This window comes from Coffea eugenioides, chromosome 2 (assembly GCF_003713205.1).
Source record: "Coffea eugenioides isolate CCC68of chromosome 2, Ceug_1.0, whole genome shotgun sequence".
In the NCBI taxonomy this organism is placed as follows: domain Eukaryota; kingdom Viridiplantae; phylum Streptophyta; class Magnoliopsida; order Gentianales; family Rubiaceae; genus Coffea; species Coffea eugenioides.
In genome coordinates, this window is record NC_040036.1 from 17,627,303 (window position 1) to 17,643,254 (window position 15,952).

The 15,952-nt window shown below is 37.5% G+C and overlaps 2 protein-coding genes across 3 annotated transcripts; both read left to right on the forward strand.

The window, feature by feature from the left end:
• Positions 1 to 7,358: 7,358 nt before the first annotated feature.
• On the forward strand, positions 7,359 to 10,074 carry LOC113762326 (probable E3 ubiquitin-protein ligase RNF217). Of its 2 annotated transcripts, none has more exons than XM_027305720.1 (2): positions 7,359 to 8,182; positions 9,744 to 10,074. In XM_027305720.1, the coding sequence occupies exons 1-2, from the start codon at positions 7,485 to 7,487 to the stop codon at positions 9,916 to 9,918; spliced, it is 873 nt and encodes a 290-aa protein (XP_027161521.1). In that variant the 5' UTR covers positions 7,359 to 7,484; the 3' UTR covers positions 9,919 to 10,074. The 2 variants fall into 2 exon arrangements, with proteins under 2 accessions (XP_027161521.1, XP_027161522.1); XM_027305721.1 differs by lacking the exon at positions 9,744 to 10,074 and adding an exon at positions 9,102 to 9,324.
• Positions 10,075 to 12,933: 2,859 nt separating this feature from the next.
• LOC113759921 (cysteine protease RD19A) lies at positions 12,934 to 15,587 on the forward strand. The gene is made up of 4 exons (XM_027302500.1): positions 12,934 to 13,445; positions 13,712 to 13,831; positions 14,525 to 14,771; positions 15,055 to 15,587. The coding sequence occupies exons 1-4, from the start codon at positions 12,969 to 12,971 to the stop codon at positions 15,327 to 15,329; spliced, it is 1,119 nt and encodes a 372-aa protein (XP_027158301.1). The 5' UTR covers positions 12,934 to 12,968; the 3' UTR covers positions 15,330 to 15,587.
• The last annotated feature ends 365 nt before the right edge of the window (positions 15,588 to 15,952 follow it).

Consider the following 15,952-nt stretch of genomic DNA (forward strand, 5'->3'; position numbering starts at 1 on the left):
TCCAGCGCCTTGAATTCACAACTGATATCAATTATCAGAATCCACTTATCGAGAAAAACAACTAAATCAAGCTAAACTAATTAAATCAAGATTTAACCAACTTCCTTTAGTGGAGTTGGCCACCACATTAATTGCGAGGTGGGAGGTCAAGGGTTCAAACCTTGCCTCCCATCAATGTCCCTCAATATGAGGTTTGTTCTAAATCCATACAGGTGTGTGGTGCACCCGTCTGATCTGATGGTGGTTCAGTCCCCATCAGGTTCCCCCGGCTCAGTTGGGCCACTCCATAGAGTAGGTTTCCCCTCCCCTTAGGAGTAGGAGTAAGCTAGACTAGGCTAGATGTGCCGTTAAGTTAAAAAAAAAATAAAAAAAAATTAAATCAAAATTTATCAGGACAAAGCAGCCAAAAAAAAAAAAAACCATCGCTTGGGATTTGGAATTCAACATCATTTCAATGAAAAACGCAATTTTTTTTAGAGAATGATTATTCTCCGCATCATGAAATCTGGAAGAGACTTCTAGCCAAAAGTAGAAAGGAAGAAAACGAACAAAATACAACTTGCACGGAGCGAGAGTAATAGGTTTTAGTTCTCCTCTCCCATCGCTTCGAAGTTTTTCTTATGGACCTATAATAATTAGTAATTATAGTCACCCAAAGTCAATGCAAAAACCTTGAATCGAAAAGGCACCGGCAATGGTCCAGAATAAGCCGCACCAACCAACCATAGGACTCACTTTCTGCAACCCATATTCTGTGATCTATTTTCCCCGTTTGACTGTAAAAGTCAGCATATTGGAAAGGAAATTTTAAAATTCTTTACAAGTTTTCGTGGTGCATTCATGATTCTGTAATGCCAGTCCCTTTTTTTAAAAAAATCTTTAGGCAAAAAAAAAAAAAAAAACTATGTTGTGGGACGTGGCTCATGTTCCTTAAAAGTGTTCCGACCACAATAAAACGCTAGTTGATGATACGACATGGTAAATCGGGAATAACGCAACATGTGTATCAAATGGCCTATAATCAGTTTGGGATACAACAATGAATTTACTGTTGCAACAGAATAAAATATGGGTCCGCATTTAAACTGGGGAAAATTTTTGACTAAAAGGGTAATTCAAGTTGTAACAACCTAAGAAATAAGCTTTTTAACAACGTAAGGTTCTATTTTCACGAAGAACGAATTTGTCGAAAGAATTACTAAGACACGGGAAGTTCAATAACACTGCTGATCATGATTAATGATAGTCAGTCTAATTCCAGTTGGAGCCATTTCTAATATTACAGTGGTTACTACGGATGAGCTGAGAGAAGATGGGCAATTCTGTCAAATGGGGACGTTGAGCAATGCTAATAAACATGCAAGCAAGGCAAAATACAATCACAACGACCAAGTGGTCCGGGAAGGGTTTTTAAGGTCTTTTCTGCTACGAGGTTTAGGGGCAAGCAAAATGTAAAATGGTCAAATTAACGTTTGAATCTTATGCCTAATAATTGAAAAAATAAACTCAAAATGGAAAAAAATTAGCGTATTTGACTCAAATATTTTGAGAAAATAAACTCAAAATGGAAACAAGGGAAAACAGAATATTAGCGTGTTTGACTCAAATACTTTGAGAAAATAAACTCAAAATGGAAACATATCTGACGCAAAACAACTAAAACCAAAGATGTAATATGGAAAACCAAAGATGCAAGGCACTTATGTCATCAACTGTCTCATTTTCTCGTAAAAAAGTCATGTATTCAAATTCTATTGTTAATACGAGAATTATATTGATAGATGATCTGTAAGAGTCTTTGTAAGTGATCTATGGTGGTGATTGGAGCCAAGACCATCCAAAATATTCTGACCTGTGATGGTGATCGAAATCGAACCTATTCAAAAAGTTTTCTAAAATAAAAAGACTGGCTGTAGTAACTAGATAGGATCCCAATTGTAACTGTAAACCACTAGTTTAATCAGCTTTCACAGCGTAATTTATCTTTGATTGAGGTGCAAAAGATTGTAAGCGTGGATTTGATGATATATGGTTGATTTCCAAAATGGCGGGACCAAAGCTGGACCACCAGGAAGCCCCCAGTGACCTGGCCGTGGCTCATCACATTGGGAAGGAGGCAATGTGTGTGCTGTAATGATTTCGTGTATTTCAACAAAATGTAAATTTATTTATTCAGAATGTTTGTAAATTAATTTGGGCACAAATGAAAATATGTATACAATACTTTCTTGTAAACCCCAAATAATGGAATACATTTTATGATCTGATCCGTACAATCTTTAGCATGGACCGTTCATTAGCGGCTCTAAATGATGGATAATGTAGAAATTCATCGTAGTAGTACTCCATTTCTTAAGCATTAATTAGTGACAGATACAAGTCATTATTCTGGGCTCAAACTAGAGGTGTCAAAATGGGTGACTTGGACGGGTTTGGATTGGGTAAAATGGGTAATGGGTATAAGTGAGTCAACTCATTTATACCCATTTAATTAGATGGGTATAAATAAGTAAGTCAAAAAATGAATTGGGTAACCCAATTACCCATTTATAACCCATTTATTTTAACTTTTTGTAAATTCATTTAAATTCATTTTTGCAAACTAAGTTATCAATTTATACCACTCTTTATACCCATCATTAGTTTTAAATATTTATTTATAATGTTCAATAAACTTAATTACCAATTTTTTTTCATTTATACTCTATGTCACAAAATTACCTATTATTTAATAATTGAATAATAAGAATATAAAAATTTGAACTAAGTACTATAAAAATTAATATAAAAACTTAATCCAAAAATTTTGAACCCCTAATATTTTTTTCATATATAAATTTAAAATTTCATTTTAGAAAGATAAGAAAATAGGCTAAAATTTATCCTAAATTAGTAATGCTGAAAAATGAGCAAGTTAACAAACTAAGAGAAAATAAAATAATAAGATAAAACCAACAAATAATAATAATAATAATAATAATAAGAATAATAATAATAATAATGAAACAAAAGTAGTTAACATCATGACAAAATGAAAATTTTAAAAAAAAATGGGGTGGGGGAAAAGAAGAGACTTGGGGGGAAGAGAATTCTAAATGGGTTAATTGGGTTTGATAGGTTACCCAATAATACCCATTTATTAAATGGGTATTATTGGGTAACACATTTATACCCATATACAAAAATTTAAGATACTCATACCCATCTATTCATGGGTGGATATGGATAAATTTAATTAAGTTGGTTGATTTGCCACCTCTAGCTCAAACTAGCCTTTCCATAATTCCTCAGTCACCAATATAAATATCGAGAGGAGCAGACTGGTTCCTGACTGGATTGCAGTCTTTGCTGACGACGTCGTAACGAATATCACCGTTCCAGTTACTTGGACTAATAAGGGGCAGTTGCTCTCCTTTTCGTTTTCGGGCTTCAGGCCCTCAATTAGGCCGCCGTCGATACTGACAGGACCGGGAAATGCGGATCCGGGGCTGGAACAGTGTGTAACACCATTTGCACGTGGTATAACATCATCTGTATAAAGTGTAACAATAGAACAATAGCGAGTAACACTAGAACAATATTTTTATGGGTCCCATACGACGTGAAAATCAAATTACAAGCAGTGATACGAGCCGCACAAATTTTTTTAGCCTAATCATGACAGTGAACCTTCTGGATTCCAGCCCCTCCTCCGGGAAATGCAAAACCAACCCGCTGTTCTTTGTGAAGCATGGTTCGTACATTTGTCGCGTACTTTGACTGCTTTCTCCTTCCATAAAATGAGTTTTTAGCTATTGCTAAAGGTTGGGTCTGGCTCCTGTGTCCATTTTTAAAGAATTTTTGTATAAAAACATATTATAACAATTTAATGTGTAAAAAATAAAAAAAGTACTTAAAATATGTGTTTTCAGAAAACGTTAAAATTTTTTAATAGAATAATGCACTCCAAACAAGGCCTTAAGGGTGGGACTACGGCACTAAAGGCTGAAAGCACAGCTTGATTTTCACTAGTCATTGCTTGCCAAAGCGGTATTCAAATTATATTTATACCACACAGGTATTTGAAAATTAGATTTAACATCCCTATCATTGCCACGTATGATAAATGGATATCACACGAATCAATCTCAAATGTTTTTGGTATGTCGGTCGAGCTAATCAATTTTATTTTTCTAAAAGGAATTGTGTTTATCCAGTGGGAACAATTTACATGAAGCACTTTGCATCACATCAGGTTAAGCAATAAATAAGGAAGAAGTGGGATGAGAGATATTTTATACCAGAATTTGATTATTTATTAGCACCTTTTAAGTTTTGAGCAATTCATCCTTTATCTATCTTCCACGAGAAGCTTCACGGTTTTGCCTGGATCGTTCCAGGTGCGATGAATAGTTGAAAAGAAATGCGTCATGAAGAGAGGCGAAATTGGAAAAGTCCTTAGATTAGCTTTATTCGGTTACTGGTTTTTGAATAGATTATTTGGGATAAATTTTCGAAAAAAAAAAGATATTGTAGTACTTTATTATGATATGATGTATATGAAATAAAAATATTTGTTGAAAAATGTATTGATGATATAAATAAATAAAAAATATGCAAATAAACTACAATCCAATAATGTTCGCTCTTAAGGTGTTGATCTGGAGTAAATGGATTATGTAATTGCCCTTGGCCTAATGTCTACTCTTAAAGTTTATGGTGTTCATTTGCCGCTATGCTCTAATTGAAATCAAAATTTGTGTATACATGGTTCTGATATTCTAAAAGTCAAAATTGATATAATAGGTTTTTTTTTTTTGTAAATTTGTTTGATGTAGTAGTCACAATGCCAAGCGTGTCTGCTAAGAGCTGCATTTGATAAAATTGATATCTGAATTCTGAATTCATTAAATTATTCAATTGTTAAGTATTAAATCTAATACATTTGAGTGTATATCACATTCGGTTATAAGTGAATAGTTTATCACTTATTTTTGGGAGTAAATTTTGTCTAGGAAATTCTATGCTACTTAATTACTTCAGATGTTCAATTTTTGGTTATCAAACGCGCGGAACATATTAAGATTTAAATCCATTAAATTTAAGTGCTAAATTAGATTATTAAACAGGGCCTAAGTTACTCTCAACTTCCAGAGCCTTTTTTTTTTTTTTTTTTTTTTTGAAGTTGATTAAACTTGAAATGCATATATAGGTCAGGTTCTTGCCAACACCTCCTCTTTAGTAGAAGCGATCTGTTTGGATGAATTTGGCCCAAAAAATCTTGGACAAATCATTATTGTAGCGCTGTATACAGCATTAACTAACTGGAACGGGGATGCGAAACTGCGATCTATGGTATACCCAAACGGGGCCTAGTTTTATTCTTACGTGAATGGATCCACATTGGAATTTCGTGGACAATCAAAAGAGAAGTGCAAATGGGACTCTGGAGCCCAACCAAATCCGTGTAACATGGTCAGATTTATAATTTGTAAGGCCAATAAAAAAAAAATCAAAATTTAAAGCTAGCCAATTGTTGGTTAAAAAAAAAGGGTTTAAAGTACATGGTGAATTTTTTCCCAGTAATGGAACACGTAAACTCCACCATTCCGAAGTACCAAACAATTGTTCGTAACCATTAATATTTAATATTGAAGCCCTATTCGCTCAAGATAGATATTTACTGGCGTTTATTCTAGGACCATCTTATATTTAACTTCTACTCTTTTTTTTAATAGGTGAGGTTTTAATTCTTGCCAAGAAACATGACAAGCACCATTCCAACTGAGCAGTAAATGGGCGACGGCTCACAAGTTAACAAGAAAGATATAGTAAATGGAACCCTCAGCCGAGAAAGGGATTGGAAGGGGGGATGGAAATGCATCAAAATCAAATTCATGCGATGAATCTTCGTAGCAATTTCGGTGCAATTATTGATGACTGGGAGGGTAAATTCGAAAGGAAGTACAGGCGTTTTGAGTTTGCAGTAAAAGGAAATTCAATATCACATTCACCTGTCCACAAGAAATAAATGACCACATGACCTGGGGCTGGGATGGAGGTTTGGGCGGGGAACTGGCTCTCAAAGTCTTTAATTGAGTCCTTCATAAGGAAAGAAATGCGTGGGAAAACTCTTGAGCCGTGTGCTCCTCTAATTTGCGTAACAATTTCCAGTCTCCCATTCCATACGAAGCGCATGATTGGTTTGGTAGGTGCTTTTACCGTTCCACACTCAATAGTATATTTTTCCCCCTCCGGTACCTATTTCACGGAAATTGTATTGCATTGTAACCTCGTGTCCTTGGGCAGACGTTGGCTTATGGGGAATTAATCTTCTTTGTAATGCACCGGCAACTTCTTCGATGTCACCACCAAAAACTACTTTATCTAGTACTATCTCTTTTTTTGCCTATGTACTGTGATTTTTTTTCCTTACAATAGAAGCAAATAAAACTGAAAACGTGACAGACAAAAGAGAAGAAAAGAAATATGTATGTATCTTGTAAAAACGAGAGAAAACCCAGTCTACTACTAAGTTATAGCGATTTTAACAACAACAAACGACATTTTGATTTTATTTGCGGCCAGTTTTTGTTTTTGTGCTCTGTACAGATCACTTCACCCTGAAAAAAAAATAAATTTTGGTTTGTTTGGATTGCCTTGATTTCAAATAAAATAATTTGTTTCATAAATTTTAATCACCTTTTTATCTCAAATACATCACGTCACAAAAAGAATTCGTAACACCGACCCGCAGTTGACTCCATTTGGTAATCACTTTGGTCAGCTGCTGTTCCTGGTTGTATGGTGAGGATTTCTCTTGGATGATATTTGATCTTTGTATTAAAAAGGAAAAAAAAAAAAAGGACTTCAATTGTAATTTTCATGTGCTTTCTCCTATCTTGCTTGCCTGGTCGGCAGTAGTCACCAAAGAAACTTTTCCATAATTGTACTATGGACAGTCCAAAAATTATCTGCTTTTTTTTTTTTTTTTCTCTAATTGCTATTTTTTGCTGTATTTCCTAACTAAGTTAGAAAAAAAAAAGTCAAATTCCCGTCCAATGTCACTCTCAATTCTGCATCCTAATGAAGGACAGCTGTCAAAAAAAAATTTGCAGAAAAAATTTTGGATGCTATAACCCATATTTACTACTGCTGACTAAGCAACTAAGCAGATGCTATCGTTGCCAGAAAAAGAAAAAAAAAAAAAGACTAAGCAACTAAATCTCTTTTTCTCAAAAAGATATACTTACTATTAAACACTGCTCGAAAGAATAATTATTAAACACTGCAAGAATTAATTAAAAAAGATAACCTCAGCAAGAATTAATAATAAAAAAAGAATTTTGCAAACGCCGCTTGCATAAATTAGTCCCAACTCCAATGTGAGATACAAAAACCCAAAATTCGCAGTAGAACTCTGCAACTGAGAATTTCGACCAGCCTCTTCGCTCTGATCACATGCCTTCTACTAGTATTATTCAAACAAACCTTAATTGACGCGAATGGGGAACAATTTGGCAACCCCGGCGAGGCCCCTGCAATCTCAAGACCCAACCAACGAAGATGAACCACCACCACCACTGCCACCCCAGCAGCTGCCCCTCTCACGACTACCACAACCACCGCCTCAACTACCACAAGAAAACCAACCTTCCACCTGCGAAATTTGCATCGAACCCATAATTTCACCAACCCAATTATTCAAAAGCCCAAACAATGACAAATGCGGGCCCCACCCATTCTGCAAGGACTGCATGATCAGGTACATCCAAGCGAAGCTGGACGACAACGTTTCCAAAATCGCCTGCCCAGCTTTGAATTGCTCCCAGTTCCTCGATCCTCAAGCTTGCCGGACCCTCGTGGGCCCCCAACTGTTTGTGAAATGGTGCGACTCGCTCTGCGAGTCGGCGGTGATGGGTTTTCCGAGGAGTTTTTGTCCCAACAGGAATTGCTCGGCGTTGATCGTGAACGAGTGCGGCGGGACTGTGAAGAAGGCCACGTGTCCCTGTTGCAAGCGGCTCTTTTGCTTCCAGTGCAAGCTTCCGTGGCACGCTGGTTTTAGGTGTGAGGAGAGTGGGGAATTCAGGGATAGGAATGACCGTGCATTTGGGGTTCTTGTGGAGCAGAAGAATTGGATGAGGTGTCCTCAGTGTCAGCATTTTGTTGAGCTCATTGAAGGTTGTCAGATTGTTAAATGCAGGTACAAAATTTTTTTTAAACACTATTTCTTTTTTTCTTTTTTAAAATGAAGGATGATAATATGGTCAATTGCACAAAAGAGAGCAATTTTTAAGATTAATTGGCCGTAGCAATTAGTCTTGATTAGTAATTGTTACTTCTAATAGAGATGGTGGTGGAGGCTGGTATTTTGTGGACGATAGAAGGCTGTCTGTGTTTGGGAATATAAGGTGAGGGAAAACAGAACAAAAAAGAAAAATTTGTATCAGCAGGGTAGGAGAGGAAGTGTATGGAATTTAATTGGGAGTTGAGCGTATGAAAGGGCTATGGATGGCTAGTCTTTCAGGATTTTGTCATGGAAGGGTAATAAATTACTGCAACAGGGTATTACTGGATTTTGTTCTACAGCATGGCAATAGGTTGAGCTTTCAGCTTTGCTGAACCTTCCAGCTAAGACAAGGGATGCTGGGGGAGTAGGAAAGAAGGGGGAGAATTTAGTTGATTCCAAACCAAAACAAAGTTCAGTTTGTTTCCTGCCGTGTGAACAAGTTATCATAGATGTCTGTCATGCTCGTTCTGTCTTATTGACATTTACTCAGTTTGTATGGTCTACTTGGTGGCTAAAGACAAGGGGGAAATCACATTAAATGCAACCAGAAAAAAAAAGGGAAAGCGTATTAAATGCAAAAAATAGAGCTTTGCAAGCTTTGTATAACCAGCTAGATTGGCAATCCTCACATTTGAATCTTTGTTGTATCTATCCTCTTCAGTGAGATGACTGGAAGTAACTGATTAAAAGCAATTTAGATTTCTGTTAAGAAACTGGTTTAGATGCTGATGCCATCACCTAAAGGCCAGATAATGGTGAAAGTTAAAGTTAGCTAGGTAACCCAATGATGTAGATGAGATCTAATTGCATATATGCTACTTTTTGCATGTAGATGTGCTACTACATTTTGCTACAGGTGTGGAGGGAAGGTCAATCGACATTGGTGCGATTGTCAGAGACCTCGTAGGGCCTGCATATGCTTCTTTTTGATTCTCTTTTTCCTCTTAACTTTCTGGCCATTTATGTTTCTGATCATTGATACCATAAGAGATTGTACATAGGCTAAAAAGAATTTGATTGTATATTAAAGTTTAGGGATAAGGATACTTCAAATATTTCTGTACTTGGTAAGTTTCTTCATCCTGCCATCTTGATATGAGAAGTTACTTCGTATACTGGATTGCCAAGTTTAACGATGATCCGAGAATGTGTAAAGAGGCCTAACAAGTCGTCTGTGGGCTCAGCTATGCGAACTTTCCTCAAGTTCCTTGGTTACATGTTAACCTAATTTTCACTGCGATTGCACGGTTCCATTTGATTCTGATTAACATAAGTCAATTAGTATCTTATCTTGAGAGGGAAATAGCAAAGAGGGACCGGGGAGAGGGTACTCCACTAGCATGGGACCAACATTACAGCTTAGGTAGACTCATGCTTTACCTTTAATTGCTGAATAGATGAAGAAAAGGGTAGAACAAGGATTTGAATGATGGGATCTGATTTTTTTCCGTCTGCTCTTTGATGTTGTATGTAGATGCCTTGCCTCTTTTTGCTACAAGTGTGGAAGACAGGTCTATCAGCATTGGTGTACTTGCGACAGTACTTCTATGTGCTGCGTATGGTTCCTTCGAATTTTCACAGTTCTTATTGGTGTTTTCGGAGTCCTTTTCCTGTTTTGGAATACAGAAAGTCGCAAACATAATGTATAGTCTTCTAACACATCCCCCTACTCCAATTTAGAGCTGGTATAGAGAAAGTTGTCAGGCTAAATTATCCTTCTCAAACGAACATCTACATGTACATGGACATGGCTAAGTTTTGCCTTTGACAATTCAAATATGGGGACTTTGGCAGCAGTTTCATTAGTGAGATTGGCCTTTGTGTATGATTATTTCACTTAACTCTCTCCTGGTATTGAAGTGTTAGATCAGAATTTTGCTTCGTTGCTACTTCCTTTTCTGCTGCTTTCTCGTCCTACAGGTCTATCAATAGCCTAGAGTTTCATAGACTGTGTCATCAGGACATCAAAAAAACCTCTTCCCTTTACAGGTTATGATTACAGGTGTGCAAGGGTGCGATGTATACTTGTGCTTCTTTACAGCAAATTACAAGGAGCATATTTGGCTTGGTTTACTTTTTATTGACCTAAAAAAAAAAAAGAAAAGGTTTAGTGTGATTAGCATGCTATCATACTCAGGGATTTTGACCTATAAATTTATAGGTGTTAAATGCAGGTACGTGAATGGGTAAAGGTTTACGTTGAAATCACTAATTTCGGTTCGAAACAAGATATTTTCATGGACTTGTAATAACATCCAAAGCCCATCGGGTTTGAAGAAGAAGAACGGTACCCAAATCCAAATCCTAATTGATATCCATAGGTAATGCACTATTAAATATCATAAATTTGAAAGCTAAAAATATGCACAGACATGGAATTTAAACGGAAGGGAAATCTGATTTAATCACCAAATTTGCAAGTGGCAAAATTATGGTTGGAGAATGGTGCAACATGCAAGAAAGATTTATTAATTCAATGCATAAAGTGGTATCAGCCAAGTCTATTTTATTTCTATAGAGTCCAAATGAGATTCTATTGAAGCCCACAAGTCTCTCACGGTGTTTGGGTTTGGGTGTGACACTCCGAGCCCAAATTCACAAAAATAGGATGCCCCGCTGGTATACCCAGCCATATAGTAGGTTTTTTGGTACCAGGTTCAGCGTGAATAGCATTAGCTCCTCATAATGATTAGATGATTGATATGTAATACTCCAACCTTAAGCGTGATTAGCATTACTTCCTCATATAGATACGCAGGCATGGGGCTGTCGCTTACGAGGTTACCAGTATAAGAATAGGCGGTAGAGTGACAAGTGCCATGATTCCTCGTAGCCATTAACTACGGCTTAAACATCAGACGTGCTTAGATCTAGTAACGGGTAACCCAGGATAAATCGATCGACAAGCTCCAGACTTAGTAATGAGCAACAAATGCATAGGCCCTTTACCTTTTTTTCTTTCTTTTGGAGGAGGAGTAGAAGGAGAACAAGGAGATTGGCACGACAACTAGTTATTATTATAATATAAAAATCACGTTTAACTGTGTGACAGACTGTCTGTGTCAGTCATCTTAATCTTACCATTAGAGACAACAACTAATAAGTCTCTGTGCCGCTGCTTTATTCTTAATCTTATGATTCTTGTCGCTAAGAGAAATTCTTTATACCATATTCCAAACAACCTGGGCTGGGAACTAAATGAGAGTAATCCACCATGAGGTTCTCTCAACTTTCACGGTCCCACCTCACCGGAAAGGCTCGACCACCCAAACCAGCTCCTTTTTGCTGGCGCGCGTTCGACGATTTGTTCTTTGAGTCTGATAGAAGTTATGTCTACGATCTGAAGTAGTGCTCGTGAATTGCGGCCTATGAAGCCACTTTCTGGCTCTCCTAGTAACTAAAATAGCTGTCACCACGTCATGTGGCAGAGTTAGAACGTAATTAACAGGAAATGTTGGTACGTAGAAGATGGTAACATCGTTTTTGCCAGGCAACACATAAACAGGCGTAAATGCATCCGCTGGCTGAAATGGAAGCAAAAGCATCAATTTAGGTAGGAACACCGGAAATTTTTTTTTTTTTAAAAAAAATTGTCCATTAATTTCCGCTAAACGGATAGAGTCCATCAACTATCGTACTATATGAAAATTTTAAAATCGAAAGAATAACTGGTCTTCACATGCACTAGCCAGTTATAATAAGGAACAGCCTAATAGACTACGTGGAACTTACTTATAGTTAATCAACTATGACTTATCTTAATGAAGGTCACTCAAACCCCATTTGTTATTGTTCAATAAGAGAGGTTTAGATAACTGGTTCAATTTGTTATTGTTCAATTTGTTATTTGTTATTGTTCAATAAGAGAAGTTTTATGTTGGTTCGAAGCAACTACTAAGCATGTCTAGTAATTGGTCTATAATCAATCGAAAAGTTCTTTGTTGACATCAATTTTCTTCACAGGATCACATCAATTTTCATTAAATACCCAACAAATTCGAGTTGATTTGATCTTCCAACAATTCGTAAAAATATTTTCAAACCTTGCTCTTGTTGCAATTTTTTTTTTCTTCTCATTCAGAGCTAGTAAAAGCTCAATTCTTTTCCTACTATCAAAAATTGAATGCATCTCTTTCTTTCCCTATCCAAAAAAGAGAGTTTTAACACCTTTCCAAAGAAGAAAAAGGGAATTTTAAGGACCAAACAAAGAAAAGAAAAGGAGTGAAAGTTGAAAGGGTCATCTTACGAGACGTAGTTAGTCAATTGTAGTAGATTGTGAAATTTTTAAAGTTTAAATTAGGGAATTGTGGACATTGAAAATTTGGGGCTAAAATGAAATTTGAGAATAGTCAAAGGGTGTAAGTGAAATTAACCTATCCTTTTAGCCAAACGTCTTAGGACTTAGGAGTGCACCTTCGTCTTCTGTCCTATCCACAACTGGAATACCCCGCAGGCCCCACAGGTAAAAAGGCCCTCAACAAACCCAAAAACAAAAAACCAAAGGAGGAAGCAACTACCGCTCCTTACACAAATCCAAATTCGCCACGCGTCCTATGATCATTGGTTACACGTTAACCTCCACGCCCAAGCAACCTCCACAATCGACTGGTAGATACTCATAATCTACCTGTCTCTATAGGCCGACATCTATATATAAAAAGGCGGAGGATTCGCTCGCAGAAAGCTCGAGGCATCGACAATGGCACCTCTTTCCTCTCTCCCATTATTTCTCTCTGTTTTCTTTTTAGCTGTAGCGACGGTGTCGTCCGCCATTTTTGAAGAACGTGATGACGTCGTCAGTAACGATAATCCTTTGATCCGTCAGGTAGTCGGCGACAATGATCATCTGCTCACCGCCGACCACCACTTCTCCTTATTCAAGAAGAAGTTCGGGAAATCGTACGCCTCCAAAGAGGAGCACGATTACAGGTTTGCTGTTTTCAAGGCTAACATGCGCCGAGCTTTGCGCCACCAGAAGCTCGATCCTTCCGCCGTCCACGGTGTCACCAAGTTCTCTGATTTGACTCCAGCTGAGTTCCGCCGAAACTTTCTCGGCATGCGCCCAAGGCTTAAGTTTCCGGCTCATGCTAACAAAGCTCCCATCCTTCCGACCGATAATTTACCTACAGATTTCGATTGGAGAGAGCACGGCGCAGTCACGCCGGTGAAGAATCAGGTAGAGTTTCTACTTTCTCGCGGCTTTGAACTGTACAATCATCAATGTGCTATTTAATTATTGGATTAGGGTTTCAAGACGTTGATAGTTGATTTTCTGATATTTACTTTTGCTCCTAATGTATTGTTTCTGGTAAATTTTGTACTATTACTATAGTTGTACGTTGAAATCTGACTGGTTTTTCTTGTACTCTGTCGCTGCGCCGTTGGGTATTTTAAACTAATGATGATTCTGATGGATATTTGTTGATGACTGTAAAAAACCAGGGTTCATGTGGGTCCTGCTGGTCGTTTAGTGCGACAGGAGCTCTGGAAGGTGCAAATTTCCTGGCAACAGGGAAGCTTGTGAGCCTCAGTGAGCAACAGCTTGTGGATTGTGACCATGAGGTTCGTCTGTTCTCTTTAGAATCAAATCCCGCCTCTGCTCTTTATACTTCAAAAAAATATGTTGTAGGTTGGTTGGTAAGTTTAACTGTTTTCAAGAAGCAAAGCTATAACTCTATTCTGTTTGATTGATACATACGTTAGTGGCTTTATGCTTGCTTCTTGGGGTTTTGCTTAAGTAGCTGTACGTATAGTTTCTCCTGAAAGATATTTTAATCGAAATAAGATTCTGTATTCTGATCTGATTGAACACATTGTCCCATTGGTTTGAGGTGTTGCTGTAGATATTAGCTGAAAGAATCATTCAAATCTCTATTTCCTCAGTAAAGATCTTGGAGTAAAGTTATTATTTGGATTAATTTGGAATGCTTACAATTTGTAAATATGGGAAAGAAACGACAGAATCCTTTCTCTATAAACAAATCACATGCACGATTCAACGTATATGTCCTCGACAAAGCCCATCTCTCTTTCACACATCTGCAACCCCACCCCACCAAAAAGACTATTTTCTTTAAGCAAAACAAGGAGATAGAGAATGCAACATAAATAACGTGCAATATTATAAAAAACAGCTGCTTGATTGTTTGATGTGTGTTGCTCAATTACAAGATTGTGAAGAAATAACATCCAAGGAATACAATATTGCCTTCTTAATATCTTAGCTTGGTGTCATACATGTTTCCTTGTCTGTAGTGTGATCCTGAAGAACCAGACTCGTGTGATTCCGGGTGCAATGGTGGACTGATGAACAGTGCCTTCGAATACACTCTAAAAGCTGGTGGACTAATGCGAGAACAGGACTATCCCTACTCTGGTTCAGATCGTGGAACCTGCAATTTTAACAAAACTAAGATTGCAGCTAAGGTTGCTAACTTCAGTGTTGTTTCCCTTGATGAAGAACAAATTGCAGCAAATCTCGTCAAAAATGGTCCTCTTGCAGGTATTAGGCTCTTCAATTTGATCCCTTAATAGTTTAGTTATTCAGTGGTTTCTCCACCTGTTGCAGCCACTATACCTCCCTCTCTAAGCTAAGACATTAAATGATGCTCAGCTCACAATAAAAAATTTACTTTTCTTGTCTCTATACGCTCCTTATCTCTCTTTCTCAGCACAAACGTTTTGCAGCAAAAAATGTTGATTTTCATTTCAATTTTGGAGCTTTGATTTGCTAAATGATCTCATAGACAACATAAGTTTGACAATTCTACTTCTCTTGTATGCAGTGGCTATTAATGCAGTTTTCATGCAGACATATATTGGGGGTGTTTCATGCCCATACATATGTTCTAAAAGACTAGATCACGGTGTATTATTGGTAGGCTATGGTTCATCAGGGTATGCTCCAATCCGGATGAAAGAGAAGCCATACTGGATCATTAAGAATTCCTGGGGAGAACATTGGGGAGAAAATGGTTACTACAAGATCTGCCGAGGGCACAACATTTGTGGGGTGGACTCCATGGTATCAACCGTTGCAGCAGTTCATACAAGCACTTAAAAAGAGTGGCTGTGGTGATGACGTGATTGACATCATCTCTGTATATAGTAGGAGTATGGACTGCATGAAGCTGCTCCCTGTCCGTTGATTGTTATGCCTAGTAGTGAAGGGGCCATAAGTTCATTGGCAACATTGCTTGAAAAACGCAACTTTTTCCTTCTATATTAAGTTCTGTAATCCTCGTGAAGCATAAAACTCAGCAAAATATGTGTTTAACTAATGAATTATTGTTGCTCTCATAAATATGCTTTACTTCTAGCGCGCAGCTATCATGAACACCTGATTTTTCAGATGACTGAGGGATCAGCCTAACGGCCAGTTAAGGCTCTTAAATTCTTCCCCGCTCTCAGTTTGAATCCTGTGTGTGTGAAAAAATGTGTGAGCAAGGATACGGAGGTTATAGGAACAATGAATTTTTGAGATCCCTCTAGCATTCCCTTCGACAAAGCCAAGAAACATAAATAACAAGCAATTTACTTTATTGTTGCATACCGTGACCACGAACTCAGCCATTCGAAACTACAAACAGACAACAAAGCTCAACTCAATTGGTTAAGCAACTTTACCCGGGACTTAGAGATCACTGCGACCAAGAAGGCAAGAACACGGCCATTCGACACCAC